Here is an 18524-nt window from a genome sequence, read left to right as displayed (position 1 = left end):
ATGTTATTTGTCATCCTAATGTCAAACATCTATACAAAATACATTTAAAAATAAAATGCTGCACATACAAACAAACTCTGCAAGTGTCAAAACATTATCATTTTCCATGCTGGCATAGATTAGGTAGTTTGACTGGAACTTGTAAGCCAGAGAGCTGTACCGGACTCCAATTTGATTTGGCATGATTTCTACAGCTGGATACCCTTCCTAACACCAACCATTGTAAGAGTGTAGTGGGTACCTTCTACATGTCACTGGCACAGGTGCCTTTTATGCCTCACTGGCACAGTTTTTATGTGTCTGCAATAATACAAGCAATATTAAAAATACCTTTATAAAACTAAAAGATTGTATCATATATCTCTGTGTCTCTCCCAACATTCATGTAGCGATGATTCAGAACACTGAAAGCTCACCATTCTAAATTATACTCAAATCAGATCCTTTTACAAGAACTTATATATTTAAAACTTGCATTCAATGTAGAGATATCACAAATAACATTTATAAATTATTTGGGAACAACACTACACAAAAATGCAGACTTTTAAATAAGAAAAACCAAAAAACAGCAATGCATTAATAAAGTCAAGGCCGAACCAATCGTAGTCAAAATTGTAGTCATAGCCGATACCAGTGTCACATAATTGGCACCTATGCTGGCACATAAAAGCACCCATTACACACTCGGAGTGGTTGGTGTTAAGAAGGACATCCAGCCATAGAAACCATGCCAAATTAGACTGGAGTTTGGTGCAGCCCCTCAGCTTGCCAGCCCTGGTCAAACTGTCCAGCCCATGCCAGCTTGGACAACAGACATTAAGGGAGAGGGTAAATTTATACCACAGACCCCAGTACTTGACTAGTACTTTATCTCATCAAACCTAAAATGTAAAGTTGACCATAGCCAGATTTGGACTGAAAACAAAGGTCCAGAACAAATATGGCAAAGCGTTTTCTTTTTTACACTCTTAACATACATATCTCATTATTTGATGTGTTTTTTCATGCTGGCATGGATGGACAGCTCAGCAGGAGCTAATGAGCCTGGGGATTGCATCAAGCTCTGTCTCTTTTGGCATGGTTTCCACAACTGAATACCAATCTTAATGCCAACCACTTTACAGAGTGTACTGAATGCTTTTTATGTAGCACCAGCACAAGTGAGGTCACCAAGAGGCTTGCAAGACAAGACCCTCAATTAAGAGGGTGGGGAGTAGTAATGAGGGAGACAGCTTTGCTAGATAATGAAAGATTAAACTACAGATAGAGGGTTTTATGTGTGTGTGTGTGTGTTCACACACACACATTAGATATATATATATATATATGCAGCACAATTTTGTCAGTGAACAGGTCGCGGTCTCAAAGCGCCGAAAATATTTTGACAAATTAAATTTAAATGTTGAAGTGAATCTGACGGCTTTTGTGTTATTTTAAATGGCTTATAAACACCTTCCACGCTGCAATTGTTTATATATATATATATATATATAAATAAACTGAAAAATGATTGGTTTACTGATATTGGAATTTTAAACCAGATCTTGGTTTCAATCAACCAGCACTCATTAATTCCATCAGTAAGTTAAATTGAAGCAAGTTTAATTTGACCAAGAGCAAAAAATAAAATTGAATTTGCAATTGTAAGCTTAGCAACTCAGCCCTCCACTTCTCTGGAAATTAGAACATCTGCAAATGGTACAAGACTGGATACAAAAATATGTTTGACAAAAGTAATAGATGGAAATCAATGGTACATGGAGATAAATTTCAAAAACAAAAGAAAAGAAAAAAACAAATAGAAAAAATTAAATTTTTATTTTTATTTTGAAAATAATATTTTTCTAGGAAAAAATATAAAACGTTTCGAGAAGTCTTTGCTGTTGCCATCAGAGGCCCCCAACTTTTTGTTCATGTCACTATCGTTGTTGATATAATCTATTTGATGAGAATCAGATCTTTGTTAAAATGAGGTTTGTAGTTGAACAATCTGGAATAACGTTGAAGAAGAGTCTTCCAGTAACATGTGATGTCTTTCATTTGCAGATGGTTCCAGATATGTTTACGGCCCCTGTAACAGAAGAGAAGACACTATAATGCTATCCAAAATGATGCTATATTTAAAAGGGGTTTATATAGCATAGCAGGGACATGCTTGCAGTGCGGCTAACACCAGAAGGTAGGGAGAAACAAAACAAAAATGAAGATATTAAAGATACAGATTATATTTCTGCTATAAATATTTTTTAAGGTGCATTAATATAGACACATCCTTCAAATTAGATGGGTGAATAAGAATAAAAAAAGAGCTATGGCAGAAAGTGGTTGAGACAGAAGCTAGTGGAAGAACAAATCCTGAAGTTCAAGTGAGGATAGACAGGCCACACTTGACCATTTTGTTACCATATCTATATTCAAATATACTGCTTTTGTTTCAATTAAGACAATGAAGACTTTATTAAAATGATTTTGTCATTATTAAGGTGCAAGTGTGTCTGTGTGTTAAGAAGTTTGCTTCCCAGCCACATGGTTCTAGGCTCAGTCCTACTGTGTGGCACCTTGGGCAAACCAAAGCCTTGTGAGTGGACTTGGAAGATGGAAACTGAAAGAAACCCATTGTGTGTGCGTGTCCCACCACCACTTGACAACCAGTGATGGTGTGTTTACATCCTTGTAACTTAGATGTTCAGCAAAAAGGACCGATAGAATAAGTACAAGGCTTTAAAGAAAAAAATCCATGGGTGGATTTGTTCAACTAAAATGCTTCAAGACAGTGCCCCAGCATGGTCGCAGACAAATAACTGGAACAAGTAAAAGATAAAAGAAAGACTAAGCTGGTGTTTCCAACATAAATTAACATGAAAATTTGATGGAAAGTTTCAATTTAGATCACTTCAAAACAGGGAACTTGTATCACAGAACTAAGGTGAGTCTCCGGTGAGTTGGTGTCAGAAAGGTTAAGGAAACTAACATCCTGCATTGCACATCAGACTGACCTGGAACCCACAAGAAAGGGGGTGAAGGAAAGGGGATGCACTAAAAATAGCTGAAGGTAGGGCAAAAAAATGAAAACAAAACAATCAAACCAAAGTCGAGAATGGTGGAGAAAAGCACTCGATGGCCTGTGCTTTGCAGGGAGGAAAGGGCTTAAATAAGAAAGTAATATGGACACATGATGTGACCAGATGATGAGTGCTCAAGTCAAAGAATGTCTAATGCCAGTGACCAGAGGCTACAGAAGAAAAGTGTTTGTGAAGCAGCCTAACAAAAGGGGATGGCAACTAGCAGACTATTGACAATGTATTATACAGCAGAGGATAAAGATGTTAAAAAAATGATAATTGTTGGAGGGATGTAATGTCTACGGACATATGTAGGGTTTCCTAGTTTGGAAGATTAGGGACAACAAATTAAGGTTAGTGTTGTTAATACATTTTGTAGGTCATTGGTTTAAGATGGAGAGAAGATGAAAGAAGGGAGTGTGTGTGTTATGTGTGCAGTATGTGTCTTATGTGTGTGCACTGCATGTGTGTGTATGTACAGTGCACATGTGTGCTGTGCGTGTGTATATGTGCAGGCTGTGTCTTTGTTTTCTCTCTACTTACCTGTCAGCAATCTTTTTCACTGTGTCATCATTTTCCTGAGCAAACTCCAAAAGCTCTCTGTAACAGTGCAATAAACAAAAGAAACAGTTTAAAACCTTGCAATTATACTGGTTCAATTCTTGTCTGGTCATTAGAAATATTCCTTATGAATGGTCATTCCAATCTGTTCCAATTAAGGAAATAACCTTACTCTCACTCTCTCATCATCACCTGATCACACAGTTCCTGAGTCTTAAATCCCACTACAAGCCTTTCTGTCATAAGTACATAGGTGACTCTCCTTACATTAGATTGCTTGACTAGTTGTCACAGGCCAATATTTCCCTCTGATCAAAAGGTGGGCTGGGCAGGAACAAATTGAAATGAAGTGTTTTGCTCAAGAGATCAACATGCCGCCCAATCTGAGAATCAAACCCATGATCTACTAACTGTGAGTGCAACAGCCTAACCACTAGGCTACTAACGTACAATGCTTAAATCAGGTTAATCATTCAACAATTTAGTCTTTAAGATATGCTAATTTTTCACACCTACTCATGTATAATATTGTACAACTACTTTGGGATTCTCTCACCACTATTTTGCTAAATACAGTGAAATATATGATTCGATGAAGAGGTTTAATAAGATTGAAAACTGCCTAGAGTTATTTCCCATGCTTGCTAGAATTATTAAAATAACAGACATTGAACTAATAGTGTATCTTCCGCACTGGAAAATTATTTTTTAAATTCATGACATTAAATATGGTCACACTGCATACTGTTTAACCTTTAGCACTCAGATTACTCTCAAATGTTGTGCTTTGTTTTGAACTAATCATGCATTACCATGTAATTTTGAGATTTTGATGTGATTGTTTACTTTAAGTATGACATTATAAGGTAGGTGTGAGAGACTGGATTTGGCCAGTTTGAACATAAAACAGGTAGAATATTTTGGCTGGATATGGTTAGTTTAAATGCTAAAGGGTTAATTACAAGGAAATTTAATTTGTTAATTTTTTTATATTTTTACAATATTTCATAATCAAACTTTAATATTTAACACTCATGTTATTTAAATATCCTTGAAACTATGTCAAAGATACAAAATAAAATATGTTCTCAAATTATGAAAAATGTACTTCCGGTGGTGCATACAGTGATTGTGTGGTGGTTAAAACGTTTTAACAGACAAAACATCAGACCTACCTGACATTGGACATATCATTTGGAACTGGTATATAGTGAACCCAGGGTTTGAGAGAGGGGTAAAAGAACTCCAGCCAATCACTGCCAACATGGAAGACTAAAGAGTCACAGAGGAAAAGGTGCTTTAAGCGAAAACTGGCAGCCACACCTCGGAAGTTGAATAAATATCTGTTGGAATTAGAAAAAAATATAAATTTACCTTCAGTGCAAGCATGATTGAATGGTTAAGAATCTAGCTATGCATATGGGGTTTTGAGTTCAACCTCATGGAGCAGCACACTTTGTCAAATGTACTCTACAATAGTTCCAGGACAACCAATGTCTTCTAAGTGCAATAGCATGTGTGTTTGTGCCACACCAATCATCAACCAGTGTTGATTTGTTTAACCTTTACCTTACCATATTTCTGTTAACATATACCGCCTTTGTTTCAATTAATTTTTAAAATAATGAAGAATTTAGTAAAACTTTCTCATAATTAAGCTGGGGCCTGGAACAATTTAGCTTAAAACTTTGATAGAAGATTATAATTTAAACCACTTTAAAACAGTTGGTGTGTTATACAACCTGGGGTCGTCTCAGGTAGATTGATATTAAAAGGGTTAAGTCTCTGTAACTTATCAGAATGAAAAAGAGTATCAGAATAAGGATTAGACTTAAAATAAGTAATCAGGGTTAATTTCAATGATTATATCCTTCACAGTGGTTCCCCAGTAATGGTTGCAATCCAAGACTGAAACTAATAAAAACAAATTCCACAATGATCTACATATTGGGGCTCTGTTTCTGCTTTAAATGAGCATTGGAAGAGACCATCTGCATACACTTTCATTTTTATTGTATGTATCCCTGCGTTTCACAAACAATATATATATATGTGGGATCATTTACAGAATAATTGTCTCTTTACTTGAAATACTGTGTAGTGGTGCCACCTAATTACAAAAGCTCGTTCCATTGATTTCATTATGTCTTTCTGAAAGACAATGATCTGGCAGAATTGTTAGCATTCTGGCCAAAATTCTTAGTAGCATTTCATTCAGAGTAATGTTCTGAGTTCAAATTCTGCCCAATTCAGCTTTGCCTTTCATCTTTTCAGGATCAATGAAATAAGTACCAGTTGAGCACTGGCGTCAATGTAAATTTCAGGCCTTTTGCCTACAATTGAAAGGATTGTTATGTCTTTCTGATAGTCATTGCAGAATTTACTTGCGTCTTTTCCTGCATTCTAGTTTGCAATGTAACCAAGAAATATACAAAACGATTTCATGCTAGCAATATCTTAACACTTTGGCACTTACAACCATTTTATCTTCGAGTTCCAACTTTAATTGAAAAGACACACAGTGAAATTAATAGATGATATAGCTAGGAATGACACAAGTCTTCAGTTACATAACAGTACTAATAATAAAATACATCAGCAAGGACTACAATAATCCTAGAAGAGCAAACTCCTGTGATTGGTATGATAACAGCCTGTGGACCCAGAAATCAATGTAAAAACAAAGAAGAGGGTTTCGGGGAAGTCATTTTACTGGTTCCACTGATTTAACATACCTTCTTCACTAAGTATTATATATGTCAGTTAATTATACGAGGGCTTATTATTAATTATTAATTTCATCTTTAGTGTCTTGCATACCTTAATGTTTTTGAAAATTGACTTTCTGCATTTTGAGATATGTTGAGATATAATTATAAACATGGAATTCTTTTAACCTGATAAGCAAGCTTAATATCTGCATTGTTTTAAAAACTGTATATATATATATATATATATATATATATATATATATATAGGAAAATGAAGGATAAGGCAGAATGCTAAATTGGAAGCATATTTTAATAGAGATTTCTAACCGGCTTTCATTGCGAAGCAAATTTTCAAGTAGGAGAATGAAAATGTTTTTTACAAAGAAGTATAAAATGAAGAAAATAATATATAAAAAAATAACTATACCAATACATTATATTGTCTTTGAGCTTTTGAAGTTCAATGGTAATTCATGTATATAATGGTTGGAAAAATAAGGATGCATGAGAATTGAGAGTTGTGTTGGGTTTAAAAAAAGGGTTGAAAGTTTGTGTTCAGCAGGAAGTGTGGTGTCAAAACAGGAAGTGTGTGTAAGGGGAGGCAAATGTTTTTAGTTGGAGTTATGAACTCTTTTTCAACAGGAAGTTTATGTCTGTTCCTAGAGAACCCCTCAGTGACCTTATTTCTCTAGGAACAGACATAAACTTCCTGTTGAAAAAGAGTTCATAACTCCAACTAAAAACATTTGCCTCCCCTTACATACACTTCCTGTTTTGACACCACACTTCCTGCTGAACACAAACTTTCAACCCTTTTTTTAAACCCAACACAACTCTCAATTCTCATGCATCCTTATTTTTCCAACCATTATATACATGAACTACCATTGAACTTCAAAAGCTCAAAGACAATATAATGTATTGGTATAGTTATTATTTTCTTCATTTTGTACTTCTTTGTAAAAAACATTTTCATTCTCCTTCTTGAAAATTTGCTTCGCAATGAAAGCCGGTTAGAAATCTTTATTAAAATATGCTTCCAATTTAGCATTCTGCCTTATTCTTCATTTTCCTATTATTTCTCCACGTGCGATTAACACAACCCCACTATTTACTGACTTATATATATATATATATATATATATATATATATATATATATTAGTACAGGGATTTATTTATTTTATATTTTATAATATATAAAAAAATCATTATTTTATACGTGTTTATTAAGCTGCAAAACAATTGTTAAATACAAGTATCCTTTGGTAAAATAAATTTTATCATAGTATATTTCTCTATTTATTTATAATTTTATAGACTCCTTGTGTTTTTCTTTTGTATCGTACTATATATGCTAAGTGTTTTGTAGAATGATATATAAAAGAGCTTTTTCCATGAGTACCACCAGATTAGAACTATTAAGTATCTCAAAACAAGGAAACACAAACAACAGAGTTCTGCACAGTTTCTGTGAACCAAATTCATTTAAGTTATTGATTAGCCTGAAGCTTGAGCCAAAGACACTTGCCCGAGATGCCGCACAGTGGGACTGAACCTGTAAGCACTGGGTTGCAAAATGAACTTAACAACACAGCCATGCTTGTGATAATTCAATTAATTTGTTGATTCATCAATTTGCTTTTCTTTTTTTTTTTTTTCAAACAGTTATTTGAAATAAATTCTCTTTTGTTCAGCTGTGAACATACCAACCCTGCCAATTTAAAAAAAGCCATAATTTACATTAACTTGTAAGGCAAGTGCAACAGGAAAAAAAAACAAAACAAAACTGCAATATGATCCATTGATTTCTTAAACACCCATTCAGCACTAAACGATCTCTGAATGTGCTTAGTCACTTGAAATGAAAGAAGGTTATAGTGTATAAACAAAAGCATTATGATACAAACTTGTATTTACAGTGGTCCTCCAGTTTCACTTCCTCAGCTGGCTTTTTGCCCAAAGTATCCTGCAATCAGACAATATTCCTGCTTAAGCATTTATATTATATTTCCGTGTGATATGATTAAAGCATAAATTGAAACTTTGAAAATTAAATCCTGGAGACAAACATTTAGTTATAATTTTTCATTCTACTTTGTAAATTTCCTATTAAAATTACATCTTTATGAAGTGAGCTACTTATCACATTTATTACTTACCTAGACAGTTAGAGACCAGTATAGTATATATGTGTATTGTTGTTGGCACTCCGTCACTTACGACGTCGAGGATTCCAGTTGATCCGATCAACGGAACAGCCTGCTCGTGAAATTAACGTGCAAGTGGCTGAGCACTCCACACACACGTGTACCCTTAACGTAGTTCTCGGGGATATTCAGCGTGATACAGCCGACCCTTTGAATTACAGGCACGACAGAAACAGGAAGTAAGAGTGAGAGAAAGTTGTGGTGAAAGAGTACAGCAGGGTTCGCCACCATCCCCTGCCGGAGCCTCGTGGAGCTTTTAGGTGTTTTCGCTCAATAAACACTTACAACGCCCGGTCTGGGAATCGAAACTGCGATCCTATGACCGCAAATCCGCTGCCCTAACCACTGGGCCATTGCGCCTCCACTATATATGTGTATACACACAAACAAACAAACAAGAGAGCAGGCATTATCATCATCATCATTTAATGTTCAATTTTCTCTGTAACAAGGATCAGACAGAATTTGTCAAGGCAGATTTTCTACAACCAGAAGCCCTTCCTGTCACCAACTCACCTATTTCCAAACATGACCAGACATGTTCTTCATAGAAGACTGGAAATTAATGTCATTCCTTGTATACCAACGAAACCACATGATGTCAAGACAAAGGTACACACAAGGGCTTTCTTTCGATTTCTGTCTACCAAATCCACTCACAAGGCTTTGGTCAGCCCAAAGCTAGGATAGAAGATATTCATCCAAAGTACCATGCAGTGGGACTGAACCTAGCACCACATGGTTGGAAAGTAAGCCTCTTAACCACACAGCCAGTTGGAAAAGTGGGTGGTGGTCAAATTACTATGTTTAATTGAGATGGTTTCCTATACAAAAGAAAAACTAATACTGCCGCCATCACTAATAATTCTTTCTACTAAAGGTACGAGGCCTGAAATTTTGGGGGAGGGGACTAGTCGATTACATTGATTCCAGTGTTTCACAGGTACTTATTTTATTGACTCTAAAAAGATGACAGGCAAAGTCGAGCTTGGCGGAATTTGAACTCAGAATGGACAGACGAAATGCTGCTAAGCATTTTGTCTGGTGTGCTAATGATTCTGCCAGCTTGCTGCCTTTCAGTCACTAATAATAATCCATTCTTACTGAAGGCACAAGGCCTGAAATTTTGGGGAGGGAGCTCGTCAGTTACATTGACCCCAGTGTTTCACTGGTACTTACAATGAAAAGAAAAATTCATTTAGCTCCATCCTTATCCAACAAAGTAAACATTTGTGACATTCTCTAAAGATCATTTAGAAAGAAGCAATTATTGCTTGAATAATAAACATTTGGTTTATTCGATTAAATGCCAACTACGTGACACCAAGCACCCCCACTCACAGTAATTACACCATACCTCCATGGATTTCCAAGCCTGGTTCTTTGTATATTCAGCATCCACTAAATTCGGAGACTTTCGAGATAGCAAAATCAATGGATCTCTTTCAGAACTGGTACGAGACCCACGGAAGAAACCTTTGCTGATTTTCTTGTCCCAAGGAAATTCAGCAGCCTTTCTAGAAAAAAGATATAAAGTTGGGTGACAGAAAAATAAGTGCATGTGTACTTGTAAAAAGAACATGTCTTAAATACAGAAGCAGGAGGGGTGGGAGCAGAAATTTTAATAATTTCAGATTTAGAAACAGTTTCGTAGGTAAGGTTTAGTCCATTATATCAACTCCAGTCCTTGACTGGCAATTTATTTCATCAAACCCAGAAGAATGTAAAACAAAGTTCCCTTCAACAAGATCTGAACTGAGAATGTAAACTGCCAAAACAAATACTGCAAAGCATTTCCCCCAGATTTTCTAATGATTCTGTGGTAATTCACTCTCTGACAGACATTTTAATAATAAACAGAGACTTTTTATAAATTAGGATGAAAGTGTGTAACCTTAGCAGAAACTCTTGGTAACATTGAAATATTTGGTGTTCTAGTTAGAGATCATTATGTTGTTGCTGTTTTAACTTCCATGTGATCTCTGATCAAACAGACCTATGATCAGAGGCATTCCAGCTGTGACCATTTCGTCTTTCGAACATGTCTGGCAACTAACTTGGTAAACACCCACAAAATTATTAACCATCGTGTCAACAACCACCTTGAGCACCTTTTGAGCTCCATGTATCTAACACACATGGTTATGCCTACAAAGTTAGAAAACAGCTGAAGCATGGAACAAACTACCTGCATCAGTTGTCAGTTGCCAAGACATTGCATCCTTTAAAACCTCCATGCTTCCTGAAATTCACCAACACTACACTTGATATCCCCCCTCCATACGCATGCACATATGTATATCATGACTCATACACTCTTCACTTTCGTATATAATTCTATGTACTGTATATGCATCTTTGATAAGGTGTAGTGCACCTGAGCACTATACACAATAATTTCATCATTATTACTATTTATCTCAGACTACATTACTCATCATGTCCTTGCTTTCTTTTTAAACATGACAGGACTGTGAGTTGAGAAAAATTTGGCTGCTATTTCTAGCATGTTGAGTACAGACTACACATACAGACTTATTCATTGGCATGTGATAAACAGATTATTGTTTAGCCCAAGGTCAGCCTTAATTAAGTAGACCTAATTAAAGGCATTCCAACCTGTATTTTCCCCAATGTGAAAGGAACCCAAGGTGATATTATCCAATGTATCCTTTTCTAAGCAAGTGTGGTTCATTTACTGTTAAGAGGTACAAGGCAACCTCACTGGAGGTGGTGCTATAAAATGCACCCAGGAAACTCAGTAAAGTGATTTAGCAAATGAGTAAAGACAGAGCAAGTTCAAGGGTCACTTTAGTCTTGTCAAGGACAAGACAAACTCACTAGTGTTGGTGTCATGATAAAATGCGTTCAGTACTTTTAGTATTGGTAAAGGGGCTGGTGTTTTGAAGGGCATCCAGCTATAGAAACCAAGCAAAAATGAACCATATAAGTAAGATGTGGTCCTTTGACTCATCTAAGAAAACAGCAACTCCCCCAAAAAGACTACAACTATGACAAGTCATCCAACCCAAGCCAATGTGGAAAGCAGACACAAATTAATGGTGATGATAAGACAGCATGATTTTGAAGGAGATCTGCTGCTATTTCCAGCAGATCTAGCAACCACAAACAGGCTTTCTTGTTGGCTTTGTCACTTACAGGGCATCGTATTTTGCTACAGATGGTCACAGTTTGGGAAGGAAAGACTGGAAATAATGTAATATAGATTTGATGAGAACAGGACAGGTGGTTGTTTTAAAACCATTGTGTAACACTGAAAATCAATACATTGGTGAATAAAAGCCTGACAATCAGGTAAACAGATTTCTGTAATTTTGCACCCGAGAATGTTAGCGCATATCCACCCAACTATACAGCAGTACTCTACCGAGGAACACATTTTTGCATTATAGAGTGTAGTAACAGATCAGGGCTGAAGTATTTTCTAGCACTAAAGACAAAGCCCAGCTACTGGCATTCAGTTTTGGCTAGAACATAAGAGACAGTCTGACTAGCTTGTCAGAGGATACCTTCAAGATCTGTTTATGGATGCAGGACAAATGTGGCAAGGTGCCTAAGTTGTATGTGCATGCTATGTACAAGTGTGTGTTTGTGTGTAAGACTAAAGGAGGAATGAGGGCTGGCATGATATACATAACTACCTAGACAGTGTTGTTAGGTCACAATGAGCCAGTTATTTATGTAGAAACAACAATCTGAAAGATGTAACCAAGTCCAGAGGGTGGAGAAGGGTAATTTGAGAGATACAACTAAGCCCAGAGTGGGGGAGTGCAATGTGAGAGATACAACTAAGTCAGAGTGTGTGTGTGTGGGGGGGGGGGTTATGTGAAGGATAAAGCCAAGTCTAGAGTTTGATAATGTGAGTTATACAACCAAGTCCTGAATGTGGCTGAGAGAGAGAGAGAGATATAGAGAGAGACCAACATATGCTATAATGGTGCAATCTGGTCACCATCATTATTGTTTAACATATTTTCCAGGCTGGTATGGATTGAACAGGTATTTGGAAAGGGGGTTTTATGACCTAGATCAGTGATTCCCAATGTCTAGGGCTTGGGAAAATTGCCGTGGGGCATGGGACCCAAATTTTTTTTATTTATTTTATTTAGTGAGACATGGAATTGTGAAAATCTATTTTTTCTTGGTCCATAATGTACTTTTTTCTTGTACTCAGTACTTAATAAAAGAGTGACAGTTAGATTCTTTTGTATTAAATAGCTGTAATAAAACATTAAAAATAAAGTTGTTCTTTTCCAACCACTGGTGGGGCATACATTTTTCCATCGTGGGGCTTGGGGAAAAAATAGGTTGGGAAACAGTGACCCAGATGCCTACATAGTAGACAGAGGTGAAAACCAAAAGTGAGTAATAAATGTGAGGAAAGTCTTCACACCAGACAATGCTGAAGGTCTGGTAAATGTCAGTAGCAGTAATAATTGCTTCCTTTTAATTCTCAAGAAGATGCAGATCAGTGGAGACCATACCAATTTGTCAGTGAGAGGGTAATAAAATGCTTAACCTTTTAGTATTCAGATTACTCTATCAAATATAATATTTATTCACATTGTTTTGTATTAATCCTGTATTATATTGTAGCTTTGAAATTTCAATGATGTGATTGCTTAATTTTAGAAGGACGTTGTAGGGCAGGTGTAAGAAGCCACATCTCATTAGTTTGAACATGAAACAGGTGAAATATGTAGGCCTGGATATGACTGGTTTAAACGTAAAAGAGTTAAGATTATTTCCATCACAAAGAAGAGATAGGAAAAGATGCACAGATTGAGAGACTCAGACAGACAGAGACTGGCTGGCAGGAACTGTGAATGGTGCATGAAGGTAGGTTTTCCAATTAAAAACAAAAATAGTAATTACTGAGAAATGATCTTCCTTTGTTGATCCCATCTTCCAAGTCCTGTTGGATAGATAGGCCACACAGCAGGTCCACCTTCCCAAAATGTCCAAGCTGGATACATTATGTCCCAAAAATCACTCACCTAAAATAAAATGAGAAAAAAAAAAAGCCAAAGAATTATAATATTGATTTCAAATTTTGGCACAAGGCCAGCAATTTCAGTAGAGGAGAGATAAGTCAATTACATCAACCCCAAAAGGATGAAAAGCAAAGTCGACCTTGGTGGAATTTGAACTCAGAACATAAAGATTGACAAAATGCTGCAAGGCATTTTGCCCAGCATGCTAACAATTCTGCCAGATCACCACCTGATATAATATTGTAATATTGCACTAAAGAGCATATGAATTTTACTCAAGCAAACCAGCTTAGAAAAGAGGACATAAACACAATATTTTGACTATTAGCCAGATAAAACCACAGTAAATTAATCTTGAACTGTCTTCTACATGATTCAAGTATGATTTTTTTTTTTTTGGCTGATGATCACAAGCTTTTGGTGAGAAGTTTAGATTCAATTGTCTCCTGTACTTAATTTTAGTGATTCCCACCACCACAAGGACGAAAGAAAATGTCATACCTGCATTTCTGATGAAGTTTGAACATGGAACAAAAGGATATACTTAATTACTTCTAGACAATATACCTGATAGTCTTTCAAAATTCCCATCTAATACTACTGTCAAAGAGTGAAGTGGTTGTTTGATCCGCTAGAGATAGCAGTCAAATCTTCAAATCATACTGGATTGTCTTTAACAACACAGAACAGAGTCAACAATGGTCAACACAGCTCTTATGTCTAACTATTAGGGGACGCAACATGGTTGACTACACCAGTGAGCCCCTTATCAGATCAATGGGATTAATTAACTGGATACCTGTAGCTTTTATGTCACTATAATCTTTTACCTTTTAAAATCCTAGATGTAGTATTTCTGGAAATTAAACTGGATGGCCACAAATGGAAAGCCTTTGACCACAGCACAATCAGACCATTAAATTGAGAGAAGCAAGGATGATCATGCCTTTCTCAGAGGCTTCAGTAATCTAAACAAAGCAGGACACATCTGACAACATAATCCTAGGCACATGATCAAAGGCATCCCAGTTATGACCATCTAACATTAACATCAGACATATGAGGGGATGCTGAAAAGTTCCTGGCTTTGGGTAAGGGTTAGGGTTATCTCAATGTTTAAAGCACATGACTCAGTGGTTAGAGCATTAGGTGAGTTTGATTCCTGGACCAGGTTGTGTTGTGTTCTTGAGCAAGACATTATATTTCATGTTGCTCCAGTTCACTCAGCTTTAGAAATGAGTAACATCACTGGTGTCAAGCTGTATCGACCTTTGCCTTTGCCCCTGGATAACATTGGTGGTGTGGACAGTGTGACTGCTGGTCATCCATAAAACAACCCTGTCCAGACTTGTGCCTCAGAGGGTATCTTTCTAGGTGCAATCCTATGGTCATTCATGACTGAAGGGAGTTTTTACCTTTTATCTTTATTAAACAGATAATTGGAGCCTGGTGTAGCTCTCCAGCTTATCAGGTCCTGTCAAACTGTCCAACCCATGCCAGCATGGAAAGCAGACATTAAATGATGATGATGAATATCCTATTTTGCACCAAAATTTTCTTTAAACCTCTTAGTTAGGAAGGAAGGCACTGTCTACAATCCTTTAAAGGGCCTCTAAATGATAGGAGGAAATTAGAGACCAAACCAAATTGCTTACAACAGAGTGGACTCTGCTAACAGTACCTAAGGACCAGGTAGCAGAATTGAACTGGCCTTCACAATGTCAAATAGCTGAACTGTCAGACTTTTTGTTTATGTAGGACATAATCTCATCACTTCTCAACTATGCCCCAACTATGAAGATACAGACACAGACAAACACACACACACACACAGTGGGCTTCAGTACATTTTTGTCTATCAAATTTTACTCACAAGACATTGATCAACCTGTGTCTACAGTAGCAGACACTTGCCCAAGGTCATCATGCAGTAGAACTGAACCTGAAACTAATTGCTGGCAAAGTAAATTAACCACAGAACTATGTCTGCATCTGAGTACATATTTTTTTCTACTCTAGGCACAAGGCCCGAAATTATTGGGGAGTGGGCCAGTTGATTACATCGACCCCAGTATGCAACTGGTGTTTAATTTATCAACACTGAAGGATGAAAGGCAAAGTTGACCTCGGTGGAATTTGAACTCAGAGCATAAAACCAGACGAAATATCGCTAAGAATTTCGCCCGGTGTGCTAACATTTCTGCCAGCTCTCTGCCTTCTGAGTATATATTGAAAAAAAAAAATAAGTGCTACTTCAGCTTGACCTGCAAGTGATTGCTTCAAATAAAACTTCAAATAAAATTAAGAAATACAACTATCATAACAAAAAGGTGAGATGATATAAGCTTACAAGTATATGAAGATATGAGTGAAATGGTTGAAATGAATGATTTTAACTACATACCACTTTACTGAAGGAGAAAACTGGTAATGGGTCGAGAAACTTCTGTACCCTGGGATAGTCATGTACATTGATGACCATTTCCATATCTGGAAGATCATCCAGTAGTTTCTTGATAAAGTGCTCCACACCACTGCACCTGGAAAGAAAGTGAAAATAAAACAAAAACAGCAGTTAATAATCCTTCATCAAAATGTTGAAAATCCAAGTTTTAAGATACATGTCACAGATGTTCTGGGACGCATCATTAGGGATGTTTCTGGGGTGTCAGGGGGTACCAAGTCTTTCAACACGAGATTCCACTACTCACTTCCTCACCCAGTTAACCCGGTTAGGGTTAGGGTTGCATCCCAATAGCAAAAAAAAAAAGAAAAAAAACCCCCACTAGTATGCCCTTTTTATCGAAAGACAGCACCCAGTAGCCTTCTCTGCAGCTTCAGTGATGGAACTTGTAACCCTCCTCTTTGCTGCACCAATAACCCCAAGCCCAGTCAGAACTTTTGAGAATGAATGCCCCACAAAACCTTGACAGCCTACTTCTATTGCTTCACAGTGTGCTTGCCAGTCCCAATTTCTGCACTGCTCAAGGTGCATGGCTCAGTGGTTAGAGCATCAGACTCACAATCATGAGGTAGTGACTTCAAATCCCAAACCAGGCTCTGTATTGTGTTCTTGAGCAAGACACTTTATTTTATGTTGCTCCAGTTGACTCAGCTGTAGAAATGAGTTGCAATGTCACTGGTGCCAAGCTGTATCAGCTTTTGCCTTTCCCTTGGATAACATTGGTGGCATCGAGAGAGGAGACTGGTATGCATGGGCAACTGCTGGTCTTCCATAAAACAACCTTGCCTGGACTTGTACCTCAGAGGAGAACTTTCTAGGCACAATCCCAAGGTCACTTGTGATTGAGGAGGTGTCTTATTAAGTATTTAAAACCCAAAATGTTCTTGAGTGATGCAAGTTTCATTCATTCATTTAACATGTGTTTTCTCCATGCTAGGAAGGGCTACATGAGGAAGTACTTGAGGCAGAAACTTTACAGCTGGATGCTCTTCCCGCTGCAAGCTTTAACTGTTTCCCAAACGAAGGATTTTTCATTCTAGAGGAATTCAAAAGCACAAGATGTCACCAAAGATTGCATGCAAACACACACACACTAATGTTTGTTTTTATGTTATAATAAAAACAAGTTTACATTAAATTGAAGGATTACTCAATCCTTATTGTAGAGTAAAGATCTATTATTCTTTAGCAAGAATTGTATTGACATTTATTTCAAAGCTAAGTCGTCATCAGACAGTCCAATGATAGGCTAGCTAACTGAAACTTCAAAGTCATTGTCAATGTTATTCTTGCTAAAGACTAATGAATGAGTATATATAGGGGTTGGATAAAATAATGCAAACAGCTAGCATCATAATTTGTACTTGCAAGACAAAAAAACTTTTAAGAGGGGAGGAGGCATTGGAGGAGGTGATGAGACAAATACAGGTGTCTTGCTGTAGAGGAGGTACAAGGTTACCCAGCTGGAGAGAGAAAGATCAGGAACGAAGACAGAAACAGGTATGCTACCGCAAAGAAAATACATGGTTTCCCAACCTGAGGGGAGTGAAGGAGAGGGAGAGGGGGGGGGGGGGGGGAGACCGCAGGATGGAGATGGTGGCAAAATGCCTGACATGCAAGGAACAGGAATCAGAGTATAAATGAGATGGTTGAGTAAAGGAAGAAAGAGATATAGATAGTGGCAAGTGCCAGGGCATACCCTTATATATATATATAGATCATCATCATCATCATTTAACGTTCGCTTTCCATGCTAGCATGGGTTGGACGATTTGACTGCGGACTGGTGAAACGAGATGGCTACACCAGGCTACAATCTTATTTGGCAGAGTTTCTACAGCTGGATGTCCTTCCTAACGCCAACCACTCCGAGAGTGTAGTCGGTGCTTTTACGTGCCACCAGCACAAAGGCCAGTCAGGCGGTACTGGCAACGGCCATGCTCAAAATGGTGTATTTTACGTGCCACCCGCACAGGAGCCAATCCAGCGGCAATGGCAACAATCCCGCTTGAATGTCTTTACACGTGCCAGGAACGCGACGCTGGGCATATATATATATATATATATATATATATGAATGATAAAGGTTTTTCATTTAGTAAAGAGACTCCTGAAAGTTAAGATCAACATCATGCCATAAATTTACTGTTTACTACAACCTGTAGAAATATTAACTCAGTAAACCTACCTAGGAGTGAAGTGTGAGAAAATGACAGGACAAGTCTGGTTATGAGTAACAACATCATCTAGTGGAGGTGGGGTATAGCTCACGCGTTTAAATCTTGCCTTGAGAGAGAGAGAGAGAGAGAGAGAGAGAGAGAGAAGGGAAGATAGAGATGAGACAAGTGACGTACATAAAAGAGAATAGTACAAGTATAGTATTACTAAGCATGATGACTAATGTAAACCAGTTGAAACTAATAGCAGTTAGTAAAAGAAGATAGGATCTTGTTAGGTGACAGGGTAGTGAGTATTACATTATGAGAGGTGACAGATTTG

At 37.2% G+C, this 18524-nt stretch overlaps 1 protein-coding gene across 1 annotated transcript in view; it reads right to left on the bottom strand.

Annotated features, from left to right (window-relative positions):
* Positions 1-1806: 1806 nt before the first annotated feature.
* Positions 1807-18524, bottom strand: part of LOC106870958 (protein O-glucosyltransferase 1) — a 37338-nt gene continuing 20620 nt past the window's right edge. The window contains exons 4-10 of the mRNA XM_014917205.3: positions 15966-16101; positions 13443-13564; positions 9904-10063; positions 8247-8305; positions 4802-4969; positions 3609-3665; positions 1807-2074 (exon numbers count right to left, since the gene is read on the bottom strand). Coding sequence (XP_014772691.1) covers positions 1942-2074; positions 3609-3665; positions 4802-4969; positions 8247-8305; positions 9904-10063; positions 13443-13564; positions 15966-16101 — 835 coding nt within the window. The 3' untranslated portion in view covers positions 1807-1941. The remainder of the gene's footprint in view (positions 2075-3608; positions 3666-4801; positions 4970-8246; positions 8306-9903; positions 10064-13442; positions 13565-15965; positions 16102-18524) is intronic.

This window comes from Octopus bimaculoides, chromosome 5 (assembly GCF_046866305.1).
Source record: "Octopus bimaculoides isolate indiv1 chromosome 5, ASM4686630v1, whole genome shotgun sequence".
Lineage (NCBI taxonomy): Eukaryota > Metazoa > Mollusca > Cephalopoda > Octopoda > Octopodidae > Octopus > Octopus bimaculoides.
The sequence above is the reverse complement of the archived record's forward strand: the minus strand, read 5'-3'. Positions and strand labels throughout refer to the sequence as shown.